At 40.3% G+C, this 23786-nt stretch overlaps 2 protein-coding genes across 2 annotated transcripts; both read left to right on the plus strand.

Moving 5' to 3' along the window:
- The first annotated feature begins 13162 nt into the window (after positions 1-13162).
- Positions 13163-17521, plus strand: LOC117468347 (protein mono-ADP-ribosyltransferase PARP11-like). Its single transcript, XM_034112409.2, has 8 exons — positions 13163-13319; positions 13570-13694; positions 14450-14570; positions 14713-14788; positions 15127-15199; positions 15388-15515; positions 15723-15874; positions 15972-17521. Exons 1-8 carry the CDS (start codon positions 13262-13264, stop codon positions 16286-16288), a joined length of 1050 nt encoding a protein of 349 aa, XP_033968300.1. The 5' UTR covers positions 13163-13261; the 3' UTR covers positions 16289-17521.
- Positions 17522-17631: 110 nt separating this feature from the next.
- Positions 17632-21901, plus strand: LOC117468348 (protein mono-ADP-ribosyltransferase PARP11-like). The gene is made up of 7 exons (XM_034112410.2): positions 17632-17793; positions 17904-18018; positions 18099-18168; positions 18275-18386; positions 19721-19854; positions 19947-20098; positions 20196-21901. The coding sequence occupies exons 1-7, from the start codon at positions 17698-17700 to the stop codon at positions 20498-20500; spliced, it is 984 nt and encodes a 327-aa protein (XP_033968301.1). The 5' UTR covers positions 17632-17697; the 3' UTR covers positions 20501-21901.
- The last annotated feature ends 1885 nt before the right edge of the window (positions 21902-23786 follow it).

The raw sequence follows: 23786 nt of genomic DNA on the forward strand, positions 1-23786 counted from the left end.
GTACAAAACTCACATACCTGCATTTCAATGGACAGCATAAAAGGACACGTGAGCTGGGTTCTGGTGCTCAGATTAGCTATTGATGGTCACGTTGATAAATCATATAAAACAAATAGCCAATCACACAAAAAACATGTTGCTGTGACTGTGAGCATTAAACAATTAAACTAAACAAACACAACAGTACATTATTGTCCTTATAAAATTAAAACATACATTTTGTCCACCGAGATAATACAGGCACCTTACCCTCAAGAGATCCTCACCTGCTATGAGAATCTCCCACAATCCATTGCCGTAACAAAGCTAATGCAGGCACACGTTTGTGACACCAGATGGCGCAATTGTGTATGTGCGTGTGGGGAGTCTTGCAGTAGAAAATGTGACACACACACACACACACACACACACACACAGCTCTGCCAGTAATTAGACTTCTCACACACTCCACATGTTGGTATCATCTGATAGAGCAAACATCAAAGAGGTGTGAGAAAAAGTTTTTAGAGAGTACTTGTCCATGGACAAGAGAGTTTGGCAATGTACTTGTCCGAATACATTTTTCACTTGTCCAGAATGGACAAAAATTGGGGCCACTGGAATCTTCTTCTTCGTCATCGTATTTTACATTTTCCCACGGTTTTTACGACACCGCTAACGTAAGTGAGCGGTAAGATTTTACTGCATTACACATAGGGTTGGGTATCGTTTGGATTTTAACGATTCCGGTTCTGCTTTTCGATTCCGGTTATTTTCGGTTCTCGATTCCAGTTCTTTGAGAGGGTAAAAATAAGTCAAACTGGGAGAAACATATATTTATGAAAACATTAAGTCAAATCTGTATTCCTATTTACAAATCACTTCATACCGTTTAATTTCTTACGGTTATTGAATACAATTATATAAAAATAATCTCTGCATTGTTTAGTTAGTTCTAAGTGGTGCAGTTTGAGAATGTACAATTGGCCCAGTCTCTTCTGATGCTACACTGCAACCTGCCTTTGAGACACAGTCCAACCACACATCTCCAACACATAGGACATAACCTAATAATAATAATAATACATTATATTTATAGCCTACAGTATAGGCCTAGCACTTTTCTACAACTCAAAGACGCTTGCACGCTTACACATGTCCTGTAATACACATGCTGCAGCTGCTCTGCTCACGGTTTGTAAAAATAAATAAATAGTATTTTCATTTCAATAATGTACTTTCTATACCCTGCTTCATAAACAATACTGACATCCCTGTGCTCCTCCGAGTCTGGGGGTCCGGGGATGTGGGGACAGCGCGAGGACACAGACAGGGAGGCTGCTTCACTTCATAAAGGAAATGGCGGTCAATATTAACAACACAGGAGCTAAAACGCTTAATAACCTTCATTACGTGTTAGAGAAAGAACATAAGAACGTTTGACAAAGATGAGGCTGTTAAACAGGCAGCGGATCTGCTGTGTGTAGAAAGAGAGAGAGAGAGCGAGAGACGCTGAGCTGCACCGTGCACCGCGGGGTTCGGCCTCGCCTCCTGTCCTCACAACTCTTATTAATCCCGGTACCGGACAATTGTTATTTGTTCCTACTCGGAACCGAGTTTTGCTTCCCAACCCGGCCACTGTGCTACACTTCCCTCCCGCTCCGCCCCACCCCCGTCTAACTGTACAGAAAACGGCGAGATGCATTTCCTTAGGAATCTACAAGCAGAACCGAAACTAACATTTCTAAACGAACAATGGCGGACACGTACAATTTGCGAATGAGTTCTGCCTTTTGTAAACTGAATGTATCAATAATTTGTCAATAAATCAGGCCGAAAAACGTCACTTGTCCGCCGGACAAGTCAATTGAAAGATCTACTTGTCCGATATTGTAAATAACACGTCCCGGACGGTGGGACGTGTACTTTTTTCACACACACACACACACACACACACACACACACACACACACACACACACACACACACACACACACACACACACACACACACACACACCACACACACACACACACACACACACACACACCACACACACACACACACACACACACACACACACACACACACACACACACACACACACACACACACACACACACACACACACACACACACACACACACACACACACACACACACACACACACACACACACACACACCTGGGGCCTGTACTACGAAGCTGGTTCAACCTAACCTGGATATGTTTGAGTTAGCCGGTTGGCCTAATCCAAAACCTACGCGCTCTCGCTAAACTGTCCTACGACGCGGGTTATCAAGTGGATCGCTCGAGCCAGCCGTGTCCTATCTAGTTAGGTGCGCGTTCACATGAAAGGGGTGGTATTTGGAGCATTCGACCAATCACAAACATGGAGAAGCGTACTGACAGCGCAGCGTCATACTTCCTGAATGAAAAGTCAACTATAATATTAGACATATGAAGTAGTTAAACTTTAAACATCCATGACTTAAACACTTTATCCAGGATCAAAGCCACATAGCTGCACCTGCAAGGTGAATACAGCTGGTAAAAGAAAAAGTGTTTGAATGCATACATTAACAGGTTTATGATATCACTGCCCCGTCTAAAACACGATCTGACTTTAATTACATTTGTCTCGAGTGTTTCGTCAACTTAATGTGTTGCTTAAAATAATACTTCTGCATACAGTATGTGACACTGTGAGTGTTGCACGGCCAGATACGGCTCAGCTGACTCAGATAAGAAAATATATGATACATTATGAAGTGATATGCCGTGGACTGTACTTAATGTTACTCTGATCCGGTTACTTATGTTGTGGCAGATATGTAAGTAAGCTTTACTTAACGCTAATGTTATAATAGTTAGATTGCTCTGAAGATGGGAGGTGATATTCTATTAATGTTCACGTTCACACAGTCGGTGATTTTTGCCGGCTGTCTTTCCTGCATCGGCAGCTTTTCTGTATACTGAGTTTAGCTCTTAGCCTGCAACCTAACCTGGGGGGTATACTGCGAAGCAGGATTTTCTCTTAGCCGGCTAAATTCAGGGAAAACTCCGGCTTTCCGGTCATCCGAAGCTGGTTCTCTTTTTAGCAGGCTAGATCTCCATGGTAATATATGCTAAGCAGCTAACCTGGTCGGGACCAGGTTAGGTTGCAGGCTAAGAGCTCAACTCAGTGAAAGCACCGCCTGCTGACCAATCAGAGCTCAGTCTGCGGAGTTTAAGGCGATCAAGTCATATTACAGGAGAAAGGAAATACAGAAAAACTGCCGTCGCAGGAAAGACGGCCGGCAAAAATCAGCGACTGTGTGAACGTGAACATGAATAGAATATCACCTCCATCTTCAGAGCAATCTGACTATTATAACATTAGCGTTAAGAAAGCTTACTTAAATATCGGCCACAACATAAGTAACCGGATCAGAGTACATTACGTACAGTCCGCGGCACTGAGTGCAGACGTCAATGTGTCCCATTATCATTCATATCACTTCATAATGTATCATATATCTCCTTATCTGAGTCAGCTGAGCCGTATCTGGCCGTGCAACACTCACAGCGTCACATACTGTATGCAGAAGTATTATTTTAAGCAACACATAAGTTGACGAAACACTCGAGACAAATGTAATTGAAGTCAGATCGTGTTTTAGACGGGGCAGTGATATCATAAACCTGTTAATGTACGCATTCAAACACTTGTTCTGTTCCCAGCTGTATTCACCTTGCAGGTGCAGCTATGTGGCTTTTATCCTGGATAAAGTGTTTAAGTCATGGATGTTTAAAGTTTAACTTCTTCATGTTTGACTAGTATTAAAGTTCACTTTTCATTCAGGAAGTATGACGCTGCGCTGTCAGTACGCTTCTCCATGTTTGTGATTGGTCGAATGCTCCAAATACCACCCCTTTCATGTGAACGCGCACCTAACTAGATAGGACACGGCTGGCTTGAGCGATCCACTTGATAACCAGCGTCGTAGTACAGTTTAGCGAGAGCGCGTATGTTTTGGATTAGGCCAACCGGCTAACTCAAACATATCCAGGTTAGGTTGAACCAGCTTCGTAGTATAGGCCCCTGGTCCCGACCAGGTTAGCCGCTAAGCATAAGTTACCATGGAGATCTAGCCTGGTAAAAAGAGAACCAGCTTCGTAGGACCGGAAAGCCGGAGTTTTCCCTGAATTTAGCCGGCTAAGCGAAAATCCTGCTTCGTAGTATACCCCCCAGGTTAGCCGCTAAGCATAAGTTACCATGGAGATCTAGCCTGCTAAAAAGAGAACCAGCTTCGTAGGACCGGAAAGCCGGAGTTTCCCCTGCATTTAGCCGGCTAAGCGAAAATCCTGCTTCGTAGTATACCCCATTGGTCCCGACCAGGTTAGCCGCTAAGCATAAGTTACCATGGAGATCTAGCCTTCTAAAAAGAGAACCAGCTTCGTAGGACCGGAAAGCCGGAGTTTTCCCTGAATTTAGCCGGCTAAGCGAAAATCCTGCTTCGTAGTATACCCCCCAGGAGTGTAACTCCAGTGGAGAAACAAACAAGCTACTTACAGTAGACAAAGTTTAAAAAAAATGATGCATCAATAATTAAAACTAAAATATGTAATATTTTATTCTGAAATGGGCCGATGTGCACAATAATAACTTATACTTACTTTAAGTATATTTTGATGCAATTTAAATTGCAGGACTTTTACTTGTAACAGAGTACATACACTCTGGTAGGCTACTTCTACTTTTACTACAAGATCTGAGTACTTCTCCCACTTCTGCTGTATGGAAGCAAACAAGAGACAGAAGTATTTGAATTTTATCAGACACCGAATGAATAGCATTGAAAATATTTACTTTGAAAATCATGTATCTGAATTTGTTTGCTCCGAATTTACCCATGTGAAATAAAAATGTAACAATTCAATTTAAAAACAAATTGAATGGTCAAATTCAGATCCCAAAAATTAAAGTGAAAACAATTCGAATGGACAATTTCGGTATTTAAAATTCGATGTCCAAAGTTGCGATGCAGCATCAGCATCATTTACTTTGAAAATCATGTATCTGAATTTGTTTGCTCCGAATTTACCCATGTGAAATAAAAATGTAACAATTCAATTTAAAAACAAATTGAATGGTCAAATTCAGATCCCAAAAATTAAAGTGAAAACAATTCGAATGGACAATTTCGGTGTTTAAAATTCGATGTCCAAAGTTGCGATGCAGCATCATCCGGGCTACCCAGACAGGATAAGCAATCGAGCCCATATGCAATCAAACTATAGAAGCGAACAAGTATGGAAGCAAACAAGAGACAGAAGTATTTGAATTTTATCAGACACCAAATTTATAGCATTGAAAATATTTACTTTGAAAATCATGTATGTGAATTTTTTTGCTCAGAATTTACCCATGTGAAATAAAAATTTAACAATTCAAGTCAAAAAAATTCGAATGGTCAAATTCAGATCCCAAAAATTCAAGTGAAAACAATTGGAATGGACAATTTCGGTGTTTAAAATTCGACATCCAAAATTGCGATGAAGCAGGATAAGTAACATGTAATAAGCAATCGAGCCCGAATGCAATCAAACTATGGAAGCAAACTATTTTTTTAACTTGAATTTTTGGGATCTGAATTTGAACATTCTAATTTTTTTAACTTGAATTTTTACATTTTTATTTCACATCGGTAAATTCAGAGCAAAAATAATTCAGATACATGATTTTCAAAGTAAATATTTTCAATGCTATAAATTTGGTGTCTGATAAAATTCAAATACTTCTGTCTCTTGTTTGCTTCCATAAGCGTGTGTCGAGTAATCCCCGAAGCTTTTTGTGATGCTTGTATCGAGGCTTGTATCGTTCTGGGCCAGTGACGTCACCGATGACAAAGGAAGCCTCGCTGCCTGTCAATACCTCGTGACTGCTTCAGAAAGCGATTCAGATCGGTTGAACCACAACGCTCATATTACCCATGGATGTATAATAAGAACGATATTACCCCTCCTGTAGCCTACCCGGGCCCGGCGGTGACACGATGGAATTAAGAGAGCTCAGCCTCAGACCCTCACTTATATAGAGGTCGGAACATGTCAGAAGTAGGCCTATAAATAAATAAAACTAGGAATAAAAACATCAATAAATGAATAAATACAGGAATAAGTATAGGCCTAGTATCCAGTGTTTTTTAGTCAGGATCAGTGTGTGTGCTGTGGCTCAGCTGGAAAGCAGTTGACTCACAACCACAGTGTCCCTGGCTCAACGACTGGTCAATACGCCTTTTTTTGTTTATAAAAGCTACAGCTAAATGAGATAATGTAGTTAATAAATGTATTCTTTATGGTTTAACCTTTCTCAGGCTACAACATGGTTAAGTTTACGAATATTATTAAGGAATACAAATCCCTCTTTGCAATGTTTACCAGCCTCTTTAAGCTTTTCAATCACAATCATTAAACTGGAATAAATGCAATATTGTTAACATGAAAATATGATTTTATGTTCATTGGGAACTCGGTATGAGATAGAGCACACGGTTGAGATATCAAATCTGCCTGTTTTACACACCAACAGGGGGGTTTGTGTTCAAATCGGTTGAAATGAAGCCTCATGAGATGAACCCTTTTGCGAGCCAATTGGCTGGAAAGCTTCAAAGCTTCATAAGGTTTAATCTGAGATGTGTCTGGATCAAGCGGCGAACTCTGGGTAACAGCCGGGACGCCAATACGGAAGTGCCACACACTGCAGTTCATACATAGGCCGCTAGGGACTGGCTGCAGAAAGGAGCAATTTCCATAGACCCCCATGTTAAAGGGGAAAGGAAACACCAATTACAGTTATAATATTCCGGTAGTTTATTCATTTTACAATGGATATTGATCATAATATTTATTGTATATGATATTACTCGCCAAAAGAAAATTAATTATCCGCTGGCAGGGTGGGGAATTCCGGGACCAGGCCGCCACCATTAGGGGAGTCCCAAATGGTGACGTCACTGGCTGTGTTTTCGCTCCACCAGAAGTCAACACAACGTAGCAGATATGGCAGCGATGGAGGAATTTTGCAATGAGATCGACGTTTTGAACGATGAATTTGACTATTCGTCGGGAGATGACATTGATGTGGAAGCATCTACAGTTACCAGGCATCCCATGGCCTATGCTTATGAACCGATTCGGTTGAATAGAGTGGCATACGATCCGGAATAAAAAAATTAAAAAAACACAATGCTAACAGTGAGCCTCTGAATTAGCCCCGAGCGAAAATGCTAACCTATTACTGCACCGAAAATCACTCCTAGCTCCCTTATTACTTATCCTAGCCGCACATCCAACACCTCGTTTATGATCGCAAGGAGACACAGAATCTAACGGTGCCCACCTCAACACTGAAAGATACAAACTAGGTTATCCACAAAAACGTACATCAAAACAAGTGGCGCTAGGTACTAACATACGCCAGGCTAACGGCTTACCTTCCTCATTGTCTGGTCTAAACTGGTCTTCAATGGCATTACAACGATAAAAACGATGATGTAGTTAATCCATAGGTTAATATCCAATGGGGCTGTGTCCCCTTTGAAATGTTCTGATAATCTATAAGCAATAAAACTGCAATTCCGTTATCTGCTGTCCGCTCTGTGCTCCGTGCGCTCTGGGTCCTGCAATACCATCCATCAATAGCAATACTAGCCTTTTTAGGGCTGTTTTCGACAGATGAGCGTGTGTATGCCAGTTTAATTAGTTGAGCTATAGAACACCCCCAATTCTCTATTGTACGTCATAATAATAGCTACCATTTAGTTTGGACGCGATTGCGTTAATTAATAAGGTCACACTGTGTCAGTAAATACATGTGTGAGCTAGTAATCTGGTAGTGCTGCAATATTTACCTCTCTCTCGGCAGCTGAAGCAACTCGTTTGGTGGCTCGAACTTCACGTTTGTTGACACTGTCATTGTCTTGCGCGGCCGACGTGCTGGGACGGTCGGTGTTCCCGACTGCATACGTTGAGAAATCGAATATTGTGGGAACAGATCCTGGCTTCAAATCCAATGTTTTGTATTGAACCAGGCATCCAGACTGGACTTTGAGCAGCTTCTCATCCTTTAGTGGCAGCCTATGGAAATGTACTTCTTCCTTCTTTGTATAAAATCCATTTGTGCAGCCTGGGGCAATACAATAAACTCCTGACGACGACCGTTTTCTTGTAATGTAAACTACTGGTGCATTGCACGCCATGTTGTTTGTTATTGAGCTTTGGCCCAGGAAGCCGTACACAGTCAGTGACGTCACTGGAAAAGTCCCGGAGCAATGGAAGCGCCCATGGTCATTAGGCACGTATTTCAAAAAGTAAATTTGCGTATCTCGATCGTTTACATTGGAAATAGACTAGATAAATACATTTCCTAATGGTAATATTGTCGCATGGAAAGCAGTTTGAAAAGTGTTTCCATTTCCCTTTAAAATGCCCAACTTTACAGCAGAAAAAAACATGTTTCTACCCATGGATGCAATAAATATTATTATCGATAGTTAGATTCCACCTTCATGATTATGAATCTGTGAGTGAATTGTTTTCTAACACGACCCTTTTATTTATATTAGGTCTTAAAGTGTTTGCATAAATTAGGGCGTGGTCACTTTGATGGACACGTTCATGCCTCACTGTCAGCTAACAGCAACTTGTCCACTCTGCTAGGTACAACCATAGAGGCTAGTGATGGGAATTCTGGCTCTTCTTGGTGAGCCGGATCATTTGGCTCGGCTCACCAAGAAGAGCCGGCTCTTTCGGCTCCCAAACGGCTCTTCAGTTTACCACATATTATACCTTTTAATTAAATCAAATGTAGCCCTGTTTTGACTAATGAATGATTTGTACACATATATATCACTTAAATTATTCAATACATCTTTTGTACTGAAGTATTCAAAAGTAAAATTACAATGATTACAATGATTACAATGATTTGCTGTGGCCAAATGTTTTCATTGCATTTACAGACCCGTGTAACTCTCTGATACCACCCAATGAATGCATTGACTTGCTTGTAGAACCACGCTACACAAAACAGATAGCAACACCTATAAAAACTATTTTAAAAAAGGGGCTACTGTATCGACCTATATAAAGTATATAAATATAGTTTTTTTTCAAAATACCAAACAGATCCTGCATTTGAGCCATGCCTCATTTCGCTCTATTTGCTCTTTCCAGCGCTGTTTTTGCAGGGGGCTGATTCTGTGAGCTGCAGCTAACCACGCCCCCCTGCAGGAGAGGGGAGCGTGCTTTGAGATCAGCTGCTAGGCTGCAGCGGGGAGAAGAGGGGGAGAAAAGAGATCTCCATCCTCCGTGTTTTATTCTTATAGAAGTAAGAAGAGAAGTAATGGGGCAGAAACCCTCCTTTTTACGCAGCGGTCCAGACATAGACATCAAATGGCGACACATATTGAGTTGCCAGTTCCTTTAGCATTAGAGCAGGGATATCTAGATACTTTCCAAGGTTTGACATCATGAACTGCGCTTCTTTTAAAGCAAGTAACGATGTTTTAAAATCTGTAATCAAAAAGCTCCTCAAAAACACTATTGAAGCAGTTCCTGCCGTTGCTACGTTAATTCAAACAATATCAACGGACTACTTTTCTTAGGGGATGCATGTCAATTTAAATCAATACATAAAACTATTTTTTAAATCAATAAAATCATTTTCTAAATCCATAAAAGCATTTAAATTAATATTGGGAGTCATGTCGTTACTTTGTTGAGAATGTGGCCATGTGTAATAAGCGGGATAATGTGCACATTGCACATTGCATAATGTGCCTTCATGCCGATCTAGATCCATCCGCAAATAATAAAAAAAAAACGGCTCGTTCGCGGGCGAGAGCCGGCTCCCGTCTGCTACGTTCACACCGGACGCGATGCGAATATTCGCTTCACTCTAAACGCTCCTATCGCATCGCTCTAGTCGCTCGAGTTTCACCGCGGCTGCCAGCTGTGTTTACTCGCATCATTCAAACAAGACACGCTGGCTCGGGAGCTACAAGTACAACTACAACAAAATGAACATATTTTACAGTGATTAAATTGTAATACACGTTTCTAAATGATGCCGACGTAACAATATACTGATACCGGTTAGTAAAAACCATGAATTAATGCTTTGACAAGTCTGCAGACAGACGGCAGGTGAAAAACCTTTTAAAATGCTTGTTTTCTGATTGGAGATTGGGTCGACAAGGCTAAGCTAACGTTGTATATGTTCACTCTACACTCATAACAACGGCCGACAGACATAAATAAACCAGTGACTGTATTCGCCATGACACAGACAGTCTGTGGTTTGTTCTTGTTTAACTTTTGTACAGTTTCTGAACAGATATGAGGAGCTGTGATCTCTGTGTGATAACTGCTAACAGCTAATGGCTGATGTTTTCTGGTTGAACGTCAGTGACGGCAGGCTGAGATCCTCACCGCTGATTGGCTTCCGCGAGAACGCGTCACGTGAATTTTTGACGCCCGAGTTGAACAAATTGAACTCTCGCGTTTGACGCGGCCCCCTTCAATCGCGTGATTCGCGCCGCGTCCACCGCTTCATGCGTGCCGTCGGAGCGAATTCGCATCTGATCGTGTCTCTGCATTGACTTTACATGTAATCGCGCCGCCCCCAAACGTCGCATCGCGTCCTGTGTGAACGTAGCATGAAAGAGCCGGCTCGTTCGCGACCGACACATCACTATAATAGAGGCTACAACGTTAGTTAGTCATAGTACTGTACTTGACCCTTTAGCTTTAGCCGTGTTAGTGGTGATTGTGCCTTTTAGGGAATATTGTTACAAATACCAGACAATTAAAATGTCGTGCTGTGTGCTTGAATGTACTAACAGAACTTCCAAGAAGTCTAAAATGATAATATTATACATGTTAACCACGTTCACAGGTGTTTGTGTGCTTGGTAACTTAGCTTGTTACTTATTAGCCAGCTAAGGACGTAACGCTTTATGCATACATATACATTTTAGTTTATGATTCAGCTTTGGGTAAGACTTTTATAGTCTATGGCTATGACGCCCATAATGCTAAACGGGAGCAAATGTTAATAGGGGACCCGATTATCCCAGTGGTGGCCGCCGGAGCTAACGGAGCCGCAGGGGGCTAGCTCCAGCCGGCGTCCTGAAGCTAGCCCACTGCGGCTCCATTAGGTCCGGGCGGTGGAGTCCGTCTTTTCTCAACGTGTGAATGACAAGCATTAAGAATAACAAAATATAGGTATATATATACGGTCTATGGTCTGGATGCAGACTGCAGCAAGGAGGCGGATCCTAAAGGGGGCGGATCCTAAAGGGGGCGGATCCTATAGCGGGCGTTTCCTAAAGGGTTATGAACCCCGCCCCCCACGCATTCTAGGGATGTGAATGACTCTCAGCTTTACTGTGCCTTTTCTTTTTTTTCTGCATTAACTGCTGCCATCGTGTGTTCAGAAATTGTGTAGAAGCCTAATGTTTCAAATTCAAAGCCCTATTTCAAAGCTCTATACCAAAAATGAGAGGCTTTATTTACACTAAACACGTGTTTACTTGAGAGTTCCTAGTCACGTCTGTTCTGTCTGTTAATAATAATAATTTATTTGTTGTTGAGAGGGTAATGGCGTAGCTCGTTTTAATCATAGTTATGTTCAGAGTTGGGTGTAACGCGTTACTGTAATAATATTACTTTTGTCGGTAACGGAGTAGTGTAACGCGCTACTTTTATAATTCAGTAATCACACTAGAGTTACTAACATTGCCCCGACACGCGTTACTTCGTTACTTACTAAAATCAGTCATAATAAAACCTCAACAAACACCTGCAAAGAACACATGCTAAGGTGAAGCTAACGCAAAGCTATTTGTTGTTTGTTTATATCACGTAGTGTGTTCTTCTTCTCTGTTTTCCGGTTGTTGCCTGTTTTGAATGATGAATACACACTACCGCCGCCTGCTGGTAAGGAGAGTTATTGCCACTCACGCATGCGCAGTTTGTACGTGCTCGGCTGAATCTTTGCGGTGTCTGGTTCCAGTGCAACACATGGCCAACACGCAGGAGAACACGCCGACACAACAGCGTGAGCAGAGATAGACTGCGCAAAATATACAGATAGCAGGAGACAGAGGACAGCCATGGTCAGATAGGAAAACGTTCAGGATCTGGATCAGTCTTATGCGACATTTGAAACTTTAGCAGTCAACTCAAGTTGCTGCCCTTATCTTGTCTCTGTTCAAAGTGAAATTTACACAGAAATAGCCAAATATCATTCTGGGTCTTAACACAACCCATAGTGAAATATATAGCCTAGTGTAAACCTTATAATAATAATAATAATAATAGTAATAATAATAATAATAATAATAATTATAATAATATATATATATAATAATTATTATCTTTCTGAGTATGTCATATTAAATATCAAAATTGATCTTTTGGTTGATGAAGTCAGAGATAATTAAATCTGGGCACATATTTTGTGGTTGCTGAATTAGAACACCCAATAAAATGTTTATGTTTAATGAAGACTTTCCTCTTTGTATGTACTGTATATGTTCCTTTGTACAATGTATTGGTATGTACTACACATTTCATGTTTAGTATTTGATGTGTATTGTAATGTTTCAAAAATAATAAATACGTTAATTAATTAATTTTACCACCAGACACAACATGAACAAATGAATGATACACATCAGGACAGTAACTTCAACTTCAGTATTTTAGGTGTACAGAAACCTCTACTCATGTTGTTAAATGATATAAAGCAATATCTTCCATAAAACATATTGATTTGAATAATAATTACTACCACTGCACAAAGAGTACAAAATGATATACCTACAATTTATGAATTTGTCTTCTCTGTGGGTTGTATACTCTTCATTCTTTATGCAAATTAATTATAATTATTATTTTTCAAAGTTCGTTTATGATTCATTCAAAGCATTAAAATAAATGAGAAACAGAGCGTCATAACCCTTTAGGAAACGCCCCCTATAGGATCCGCCCCCTTTAGTATCCGCCTCCTTGCTGCGGTCTGCATCGCATCACTACCTGACAGGCCAAACTCAGGGCTTCACTCTACTAGTGTAAAGGGGGAGGAGTTACATCACATTGACGCACTGACGTTTTGTGCGTGACGAACCAGGAAATAAAAGTAAACAACGCATAAGAACGAAGACGAACATGTTATGTAGCGACAGTAACCCGTTCGCATTCGGAGTCTGTCATTTTTTGTGATTCATAATGCATGAAGGATCTATATCCCAATAAGGAAAGGGGCAAGGTTAGAGACAGGCTGAAAACCGGTAAGATACCCATGAAGAGCTAAGAAAAGTCGGGTGCGGCAGTTGCTAATGATAGCTAGCTCGCTATGACAATGTACTGTATTTTTTTGAATTTATTTAAAGGATTAAATGCCCTCACGACCATGCATTAAACACATATGCTTGACCTAAGCTTTGTTACACGAATATACACCTTACTGCCCCCATGTCTTCCTCTGTTGTGGTTACTATTTGCCTGAGGTTTTCGCGTCTCTTCACTTATTCATTTCAGATTTAGCTATGTTAGCTATCAGGGCAGCGGAGGAGGAGTCCACTGACATGGAGGAGATGGACACCTCGGAACCAAACTGGTGCTGGTTCTACCTGGCTGAGTGTGGAGTGTGGCATATGTTCGAGGTAGTTCACAGGACCATGACCTTACACTTTCTCACTCCCTATAATGTATTGCCCCTCCCTCAATGACACCTGGGTCTCCTATTGTCTGCAAATGACAGGCACATATCTGTCAGTCAGTGGTAAATGATTAGAGGCTTTTCCTGCAAATCACTTTGCATTTTTTATTTCTATTAAGCCATGATTTCTGCATGTCAGTTCAATATTACTGAAGCCGAAATTATTAGTCAATAGGCAATACGTCCATGATATAATATGTATAATTATTTTAAGTCAAATTGGCAAACATTTGATGATTTAAATGTGAGAATTCGCTGCTTTCCCTTTCCATTATTTGTGCTAAATTTAATATTAATTTGGTTTTAAGCTGTTGAATCAGAAATTAAACAAAATAGATGATGTCACCATGGGCTCTTGGTTATTACCTAACAACACACTGCAGGTAAATATTCATTACATAATATCAATGAATCTGCATATTGTGGTGGTTAGAAAAGCTTTCTTAACACTAATGTTACATCTTCAAATTAATTGTTTTGTCTGGCCAAAACCTGACTTTATTTAATTCACTATCACGTTATCAGGAATTGCTCATAACAAAGAAGCTGTAATATATGTTTGCCTTTTTTTCTAGAGAAAATACTTTTTTTTATACAAACAGATTCCACAGAACTTTCTTTCAATGGACCAATCAATCAATCAATATTTTATGTTTAATAAACTAATTTATTTATACATTTCTCAATTTCCCCTGTCAGATTGATCCCAGTGCGGCCTGCTCTGTGACCAGTGCTCAGATTGAGCAGTGCTACAGCCGAAACCAGCGAGGTGTGATGGAGTTCTACACAGCCAAGTACACCTACAGACTGGACTTCTCAGGTAAGTGATAAGTTACACAGCAAGTGAAGGAGAGGAGTCAAGAGTTCTGGTACCGCTCTTTGTCTCCTGATTAATCCTTTGTTAGAAGTAATGCATGCATGTTAGTTTCTGTGTCTCTTATCTTTGATGAACTCCTCACCAGCAATGCGACAGATCAATGTAACGACAGGGAAGCAGCGGCCAATCAAACGATCCCTCCACTCTGCAACTGGCTTCCGGTAAGGTTTAGCAGTTAAAGCCAACTGTTTTGTCTGTATTTCCCCCTTCATCTGTCAGGGCAGGCAGGAGGAGGTTTGCACTCAGACGACCAAGCTTTATCTGAAAGGTCAGGGTTTAGTCTGTCAGCCTCAGGAATCCTGGATGTGAAATTTGAATTCCTACCAGCTCCACAGGGAGAGGGCCTGCAGCTGACCCCGAACTTTGGTCTCTCCAGAACCACGAGGAGGAAGGATTTATGCCTCAGGCGCAGACATATTTTAGATGGAGGTCTTTCATACTATGCAAACACACTTATACTGCTGAAACAATTGAATTACTGAGCCCTCTTCTCCCTCAGGTTTATCTGTGATAATCTGGCCTTGCCTGTACCGTGTCATTGGGAGAGAATCAATACAGATGAACCTTTTCAGGTGAGTGAAATAACACACTGTTACTCACTAAACATCTGTTACACACACACTGCGTTTCCACCCAGCATTTTGCCCCAGATAAATCTTCTTTCGTAAGAAAACAAATATTTGTGTTTTTCCTTTCTTTCCAGCCAAGCCTTCACAGCATAGCTCTCTAGTACTTTACTCATTGTGTTGTGTTTTTCCAGCTCATCCAGCTCGGACGAGACACCTATGAATTTAAAGAAGTTGCCAGATTATATGAAAGGACTATGGATCATCCCATCAAATCCATCCAGAGGATTCAGAACTTGGACTTATGGGAATTCTTCTGCAGGTAGACAACTGTGTTATTGTGGTGGATGTCTCAAATGCTAGTTTATGTAAGCTGTGTCTTTTCTTGAGTTCCCAGCTCCTGCTACAGACAAAGCTAAAGTAAATCAAGAGAATAAAACGACTTTTTTTGTATACGTCTGAAAGAGCACTGAGTTCCAAAGTGATGATCAGTACTCTGTGTTCTGTTGTCATTCATTGGTCCCCTAAGGAAGAAAACACAGTTGCGAAAAGTCAAGCGCACATTGGATATTGAGGAGCGAATGCTGTTTCACGGCACAGGGCACAGCAACATACAAGCTATATGTACATTTAACTTTGACTGGCGGCTGACAGGAAGCCATGGCGATGTCTATGGCAAAGGTACATCCTTCTGTGTTGTGATGTGACATTATGGAACTATTTATCACACTTCTTTGTATGATTTCAACTTTTTTTTTTACAATCTTTCTTCCTGTAGGGAGCTACTTTGCCCGGGACGCCAAATACTCCAGTAAGTTTTGTCACACCACAGGGAAGCACAACAACGTCCTGCAGCGACACGGACTCGCCCCCCCAATATTTGCTACGGAGCCCCCTTACAAGACTATGTTCCTGGCCAGAGTGCTGGTTGGAGAACACACAGTGGGTCACCCGATGTACTGCAGACCCCCCTCCAAGGATGCCAGCTTCACCAACTTCTTCGACAGTTGTGTGGACGATATGGCCAATCCAAAGATCTTTGTCCTTTTCGACAGCAATCAGATTTACCCGGAGTATCTGATCGAGTTCTACTGAAGCTTAAAAAGAAGACTTTTTGTTTTTTTATAGAGGCTGGTTCTCGAACAAAGAAAAAATAAAGACACTATCACATGACGGGATGAATATTGGAAAAAAGAAGCGGCTTAAGAGACATTTGTTCTTTCCTTCAGTCAGATCCGGTGCCTAACTGGAGCATAAAGTGCCTTTGGGGAAATCAGAAAGACAATAGAGACTTTGTGTGGAGTTCGTACAACACATTCTAAGAGTGTTTCTGCAACGTGGAAAGAAAAAAGAAGTCGGACAATGTGGCCATTTTGTCTCAAATGCAAAAATCTGTGCTCACTTGTGGAATCTCCGTGTCCAGTTGTTTAAAATAGGAGGGACAGTTGCAGCCTTTAGGTCACATGTGATGTTCTGCCATCAGCCACAGCCTCTCCTTCACATCCACAGTGCCACGCTTGAGCTTATGTATGTTCATGTAGACATCATTCCAAAGGACCAAACCAAAAACCATTCCTGCTCACTCATTCATCCCGTCAGTCAGTAGCTCATCATCTGTGATGTTTTATGTAGGCATGGATTTCCTTTTTGTTGTTGTTAAAAAAAAAAACGCTTCTACCTCTGCATTTGAGTTTTTAAATCATGCATCGCTGCACTTTCCCCCCTTTCCATGAAAGGTTTTGTATTTGTGTCACAATGACATAAAGTTGTGATGTCGTGTTGACTCGTGGTCCTTTAGCAATATGTTTCTGTGTGTCCTTCTGAACATCTTTAAAACATTGGATTTTGTATGCCTTTGCAACCAATCCCAACCAAAACGTAATATCTAGCATCACATTTGACTTTAAACCAAGTGTGAGGTTAGCGCCTGCTCACACATGTCTGTGGGGAATAAGCAGGTTATCTTTGCACCTGGTGTATCTTTAAAAAGGAAAATGAATGTAGCCAGCACATGTATACAGTAGTACTGTAATGAAAACAAACACACAATGTATTATGGCTTTGCTTTGCTCTGTTTATCTGTTGAATTCATTGAATGATTGAGTGTGTGTTTGAGCGAGGACTACATAAGGATTCACAGTTTCACATATATTTGCCACAAGATGGCGTAACAGTGCAAAAACGGATCTTTGCATTTCCTCATTGTAAATGAGGGAACCACCTGATGTCTTCAGTCATAACACAGCTGTGAGCGTAGGGGTTTGTAGTAAAGCTATATGCGTGTCTGTAATTTGCACATGTTACACCCAATAAAGTTTTTCAAATATGTCTTTATGATTCTCTTTCTGCTGGTATAAATGTTAGCCTCCCACTTTAAAGTGAGGAGGCCCGCCTCCCTCAGAGGTGTGGCATGTCATTCATACAAACACCAACTGTAATAGCTATCTGTGCAGCAGAAAGAGGAAGGACCGAATTGAAACATTTATCACATTTCTGTCAGGACAATGTGTAGCAATAAGGAAGTGGAATACATGGACACTACAGACTTCCCATGGTGTTGGTATTATCTGGCAGACTGTGGAAGGTGGCACAGGTTTGAGGTAAATTGTTAACATTTCTTAAGATTATTAATAACCAAATTATCATATAGAAACAGTGATGTATCTGAAGCAGGATTTGTAGCTTTTGTTACCTTCTGTCAATCCTGCAGGACGACCCTGATAACCCCCTGAGGAGTGAGGAGATTGAAAAGTATTACAAAAGAAACTCTAAAGCAGCGTTGAATACATCATCCGGTAACTGTGAGAGCAAGATGGACTTCTCAGGTACCTGACTACATGTTTGTGTTCACATTAAGTCCTCCTCATACAGAACTTGAATAACATAACTTGTGTGTTTTATACAGCAATGTTACAGACTGACCTCATCACAGGAAGGCAAAGACGAATCCAACGGGCCTTCAACCTTGAGAGAGGGTAAAGTGAGGTTTGAAACACAAGAATGTAACAAAGGATTTCTGAGTTATAGCTAAGTATTGTTTCCTGGAAAGTGAAAGTGAAAGTCAGCACTTTTATCCTACAGATGCGCCTGCTTCAGTGCTTCTCCTGTCTTCTGGGAGAAGGTGGACCCAACATGTCCATATCAGGTGACAATGACTGGAACCGAAATATACACTAATTCATGTATTTACAAGGTGGGAAAAGTACTCGTACAAGATCTTACCAGAGTGTAGGAATACTCTGTAACCAGAGTTGGGTGTAACGCGTTACTTTGTAACGCGTTACTTTGTAACGCGTTACTGTAATAATATTACTTTGTCGGTAACGGAGTAGTGTAACGCGCTACTTTTATAATCCAGTAATCACACTACAGTTACTAACATTGCCCCGACACGCGTTACTTCGTTACTTTCTAAAATCAGTCATAATCAAACCTCAACAAACACCTGCAAAGAACACATGCTAGGTGAAGCTAACGCACATAGCTGTTGTTTATTTATATCACACACACGTAGTTTTCTTCTGTTTTCCGGTTGTTGCTTGTTTTGAATGACGAATACACACTACCGCTGCCTGCTGGTAAGGAGAGTTATTGCCACTCACGCATGCGCAGTTCGTACGTGCTCGGCTGAAGTCTGGCTCCAGTGCAGCACATGGCCAACACGCAGGAGAACACGCTGACGCAACAGCGTGAGCAGAGATAGACTGCGCAAAATATACAGATAGCAGGAGACAGAGGACAGCCACGGCCAGATAGCAGGAGACAGAGGACAGCCACGGTCAGATAGGAAAACATTCAGGAGCTATCTGGATCAGTCTTATGCGACAATGGAAACTGAACTAAAGAGAACATTTGAAACTTTAGCAGTCTGCGTGATCTGCCTGTAGGGAGGGGCGGGCCGGCCCTGCGAGTAAAGTAACGAGTAAAGTAACGAATTACTTTATGTAGATAGTAACGAAGTAGTGTAATATATTACTTTTTTTTAAAGTAATATGTAATATGTAATATATTACTTTTTTTTAGTAACGACCCCATCTCTGTCTGTAACAAGTAAACATTCAACAATTTACTCAAGTAAAAGTACAAAAGTATTGCATCAAAATGTATTTACAGTGCCTAAAAGTACTCATTATGCAGATCAACACAATGTCTATATCATATCATCGTTTGTTTGGATTATAATTATGATAAAGGTGCAGCTAGTTTTAATGACTTTGTATACTGCAGGGTAGCTTGTGAATTTACTCCAGGTGGAACTAAAGTCTGATTTAAGACTTGGTTATATTAAGCCAAATATGTAAAGTAACTAAATGTATCAAATAAATGTAATGGAGTAAAAGTACACCATTTACCTCTGCATTGTAATGGAGTAGAAGTTCAAAATAGCCCAAAAAGTAGAGTACAATTCCCTTAAAATTGTACTTAAGTACAACACTTTAGGACATTTACTTAGTTATTTTACACCACTGTAAATACTTATGTTTCAACTGAAGCCTTTTTCAGATGCGTTTCCTATGTATTTGACAGTTAATGCCTCTGAGTGAAGTCAGCCCTGAGTATCTCACGGTGGCAGACTATGTGAAGACAGAGGGGTTGTTGGATGCAGACATCGTGTCAATCAGCAGGATCCAGAATCTGGACCTCTGGGAGATATTCTGTCGGTGAGGAAGTCTTTTAACTTTGTCTATCTCATTCACTTCATAATTCCACTTTCTTCTCATCAAAATGCTTCTTCCCTTTATTTGTGTCAAAGGAAAAAGAAGCAGATAATGCGAATCCAGGATGTCAAAGAGATCCAGGAGAAGAGACTCTTTCATGGTACAGAAATGACAAATGTTGACAGCATTTGCAAGTATAACTTTGATTTACGATTGACTGGAAAACATGCCAGCGTATATGGCAAAGGTAAGCTAATGCCTGTGCAACAATATATACATATATACACAGACAGAATGTAAATAACTGCAAAGTCTGATCTCAGTTCCTTTGTCTTTTTATTAAGGGATATATTTTGCAAAACATGCCAAATATGCAGACAGATACAGCATGGGCAGCAGGGATCCATTGCCTCTGTACGGCGGGGAAACACGAGGTGTTCAAGGTGAAGACACTAAAGTGATATTTTTGGCCCGTGTGATAATCGGAAAATCAACGGCTGGACAGGCTATTTATCGGAAACCTGATGATGGAAGTTCTGAAAACACTCACTACAGCTGTGTGGATGATGTCAATAATCCCAAGATCTTTGTAATATTTGATCCAAATCAGATATATCCAGAGTATTTGATTCAGTATGCCGGTAGATGAAGTGAACAGAGGGTCTTGAGCATGAGTAATATCAGCATGTCTAACTCTGTCTTGGTAGAAAACCTCTCATATTCTTTGAAGACTTTTTATTTTTTTACGACATCTTTTAAACTACATTTTTAAAGGAGCTAAACTCTGTGATGTATATTATATTTTTTACATAGGTTACCCATTTTGAAATGAAGTAGCGCTTCAAATGTAAATAGTGTAATAATAAGGTACTATTTTAAAAATGCAGTTTTTTTTGTCACATGTTTTACAATAAATTAAATCAAGTTTTATTTATATAGCACATTTATAAACGATTTTTGGTCGAGCCAAAGTGCTGTATAATAAAAATAGCCTACAGTAGAGACACTTTACAGCAAAAACAACAGCACAGATTGTTCAGAATATCAGTATGAGAAAAACGACACCCTCTATCCTTAGACCCTCACATCGTACAAGGAAAAACTTCCAGAGAAAACCCCGCAGTTTAAGGGGAACATGGGAGAAACCTCAGGGAGAGCAACAGAGGAGGGATCCCTCTCCCAGGACGGACAGACGTGCAATAGATGCCGTGTGTAAATCCAAGAGATAATACATTTTACAGCATATAGACCGAATGTTAGGAAATGCATGTGTCTGTATTTGGCTGGGTTAATCGGAACAAGAGAATACACAGACACAGACAGAGAGGGAAAAGGTCATTGGATAAAAGTTATTCTTGATAACTGTGAGGAAGCGCACACACTCCCTCACTAACATGTTGGTCTTAACTATTTGTTTGTTAAGAAAGGTAGTACATGTTTGTTCTGAGTTGCCTTTATTTCAGTTAAAGTTATAAAAACAGTTTACATAGACAAACTAATAAAATGCATCTAAATTCATTTGTCAGTCTGTAAAACACACAAGCACCAAGTAATCACCATTTCCTTTGTTCAGACCTGGAGGCCATCTTGTCCCAGTGCTCAAAGAGGGAGCACGCCTCCAAAGTACTCCTTATATGTGCCACATGAGTAGGCGGAGTCTTGGACGCGATTGGTCAGGGAAATGTGTGATTTTATGAGTGTCAATTAAGTTAAAAACTATCCGTCTTAAGCAGACCTTGTTGTTGTTTAAGATATCATATTTATAGCGATGCAATAATGAATTTACTTAAGCCTTTAGGGTTTTATTAAAGGTAGACAACAGTGTTTAATTTTGTATTTAAGCCTTCACTCTGCTTTTAGAACCATGACCTGATTGGCCAGGTTGGAGTGGGAAGGCGGGCCGTCTCCTATAAATGTGGTTGGGAAGAGAGGGGAAGGGCATTCGTTTTTGTTCCTTGCTGGTGAATGCAGCACCAGGCATGCAGTTTGTGTTTCTGTGGAATAATGTGGAAGGCTAAGAATAAAACGCCTGTTTATTTTTGCAAGAAAACCCTCTCTCCACGTGTCGTTCTTTCACCTGCACCTCACATTATAACAATAACCCTCTAGAAAGATCTCATGAACTTCCCCACTCAATCTATCAAGACCCGAGCAGTTCTATTAGATATAGGATAAGAAACAGAGATAGGGAGCACAACAACAACAACCTGTCTAACATTACGCAGATGTATCTGTGATCTTCAAATCGATCATATTCTAAATAAATGTTTTCGTCAAACTAAAATCTCTGTGTTGATTCATTTTCCAACATTTTATTATGTGTAATATAACCGGGGAATAAAGGCCTTTAAGGACTGAGGCATGGATGCAGGGGTAATGCTACAATAAACACTAACAGTATCACACTGTAATAATGTGCAGTAGGTAGTGTAGAGTACTTGTTAGCAGCACAGCCAGTACTTCCAAACTACAACCATCCCTCTGACTGGGAACCAAAATAGAAACTGAACTCCAGACAGAAAGCTCGAGGCACTCTCTGCAGGTGAACATTTTCCACACGCCCCAACCACTGACGTCTGACAGGTGTTGTCTTTTCACAATTTAAGCAAATAACTCACACTGTGCTGACATCACTGGCTGGGCGGGTCTCCAACTGCTGCTGCCTAGCAACAATTTGAATAAATAATACAACTATGAGAAATGTCCAGTATCTTTGGCATTTCTCCCAACAAGAACACATTAACCCTTTTATTGGGGAAAACACCAGCGGAAATAAAAAATAAAGATTCCTACCTATTTCTTGTGATAAGAATAGCAATCCTTAAACAAATAACAAGGAATTGGCTAAAAGATAATAACTTAATAAACTCACAATTAAATAACCTAGTAAATGAAATCTATGGAATGCAGAAAACAACTATGAGAATTTGAAACCAAATGTATATCTTTGAGGAAAGATGGGAACAATGGGTAAGGTATAGAACACTATAACGAAGATGTATAAGGAACATGAGGTAATAATTGACAATTAATGTATATTGAGTATTAATACTGTATCCATTCTTTTATTTGTATTATTAGTACTATTATTATTTCATTTCGGATTTGTCAACTGTTATGTATGCATGTGCCTAGATGTGTTTATTTTGTTATGTATGTTTTGTGAATAATTTATTTAAATGCGAATATTATTTAAATGCTAATATTATTAATAAATAATATATTACTATACTGTAAACAGATAATTAAATATGTGCTTTTTATTATTAATTTAGAAGCATGAAGGGTTGTTTTCTTCCACCAAATGTTACTGAGAGGGCTTTATTTATTTACTATCATTTTCAATAAAAAAAGACACATATTTGGTCAATTGTACTGTCAGCAGAGGGCGCCATATACATTTGCAAGATGCATGTTGAAGACTTGGCAGAGGTCAGCAGTGGCTTGGTTACATGTTTCTGCTCTACACTCCTTCAGGGGGGGTCTGCTCCTCATCTGGATATATTCCCCCAGCATCGTCTTTATTAGTTACCCAAGGATCCCAGCAAGTTGTTATACGTAACTGTACACTTACTAAAGCACTACATCAGTACTGCCATACTTCTCTCCCTATTGTGTTATTTGTACTGGTTCACTTTAACCAGTTGGCCCAGGTGGAGCACATGTCGCCATCGTGTGTGATTTACTTGAATCTTTTTAAGGACAATTCATGTGTGTCGTGGCTTCCTTCCTTGTCTTTCTATCAAGCCACTCGATGCCTTAAACAGACAGTTCTAACTCGTTTTCTTTCCTTTGTTTTACTTACAGTTTGAAGAGTTGCTTGGCCTCCGATGGTTAGATGATGTTGCAATGTGTTTGCTCAAAATAAAATAACAAACTTTTGCACATGCAACAAAGAAAAGAGGCCTTTACAATATCCAAAAGAAATAAGCAAA

Source organism: Pseudochaenichthys georgianus, chromosome 23 (assembly GCF_902827115.2).
Source record: "Pseudochaenichthys georgianus chromosome 23, fPseGeo1.2, whole genome shotgun sequence".
Lineage (NCBI taxonomy): Eukaryota > Metazoa > Chordata > Actinopteri > Perciformes > Channichthyidae > Pseudochaenichthys > Pseudochaenichthys georgianus.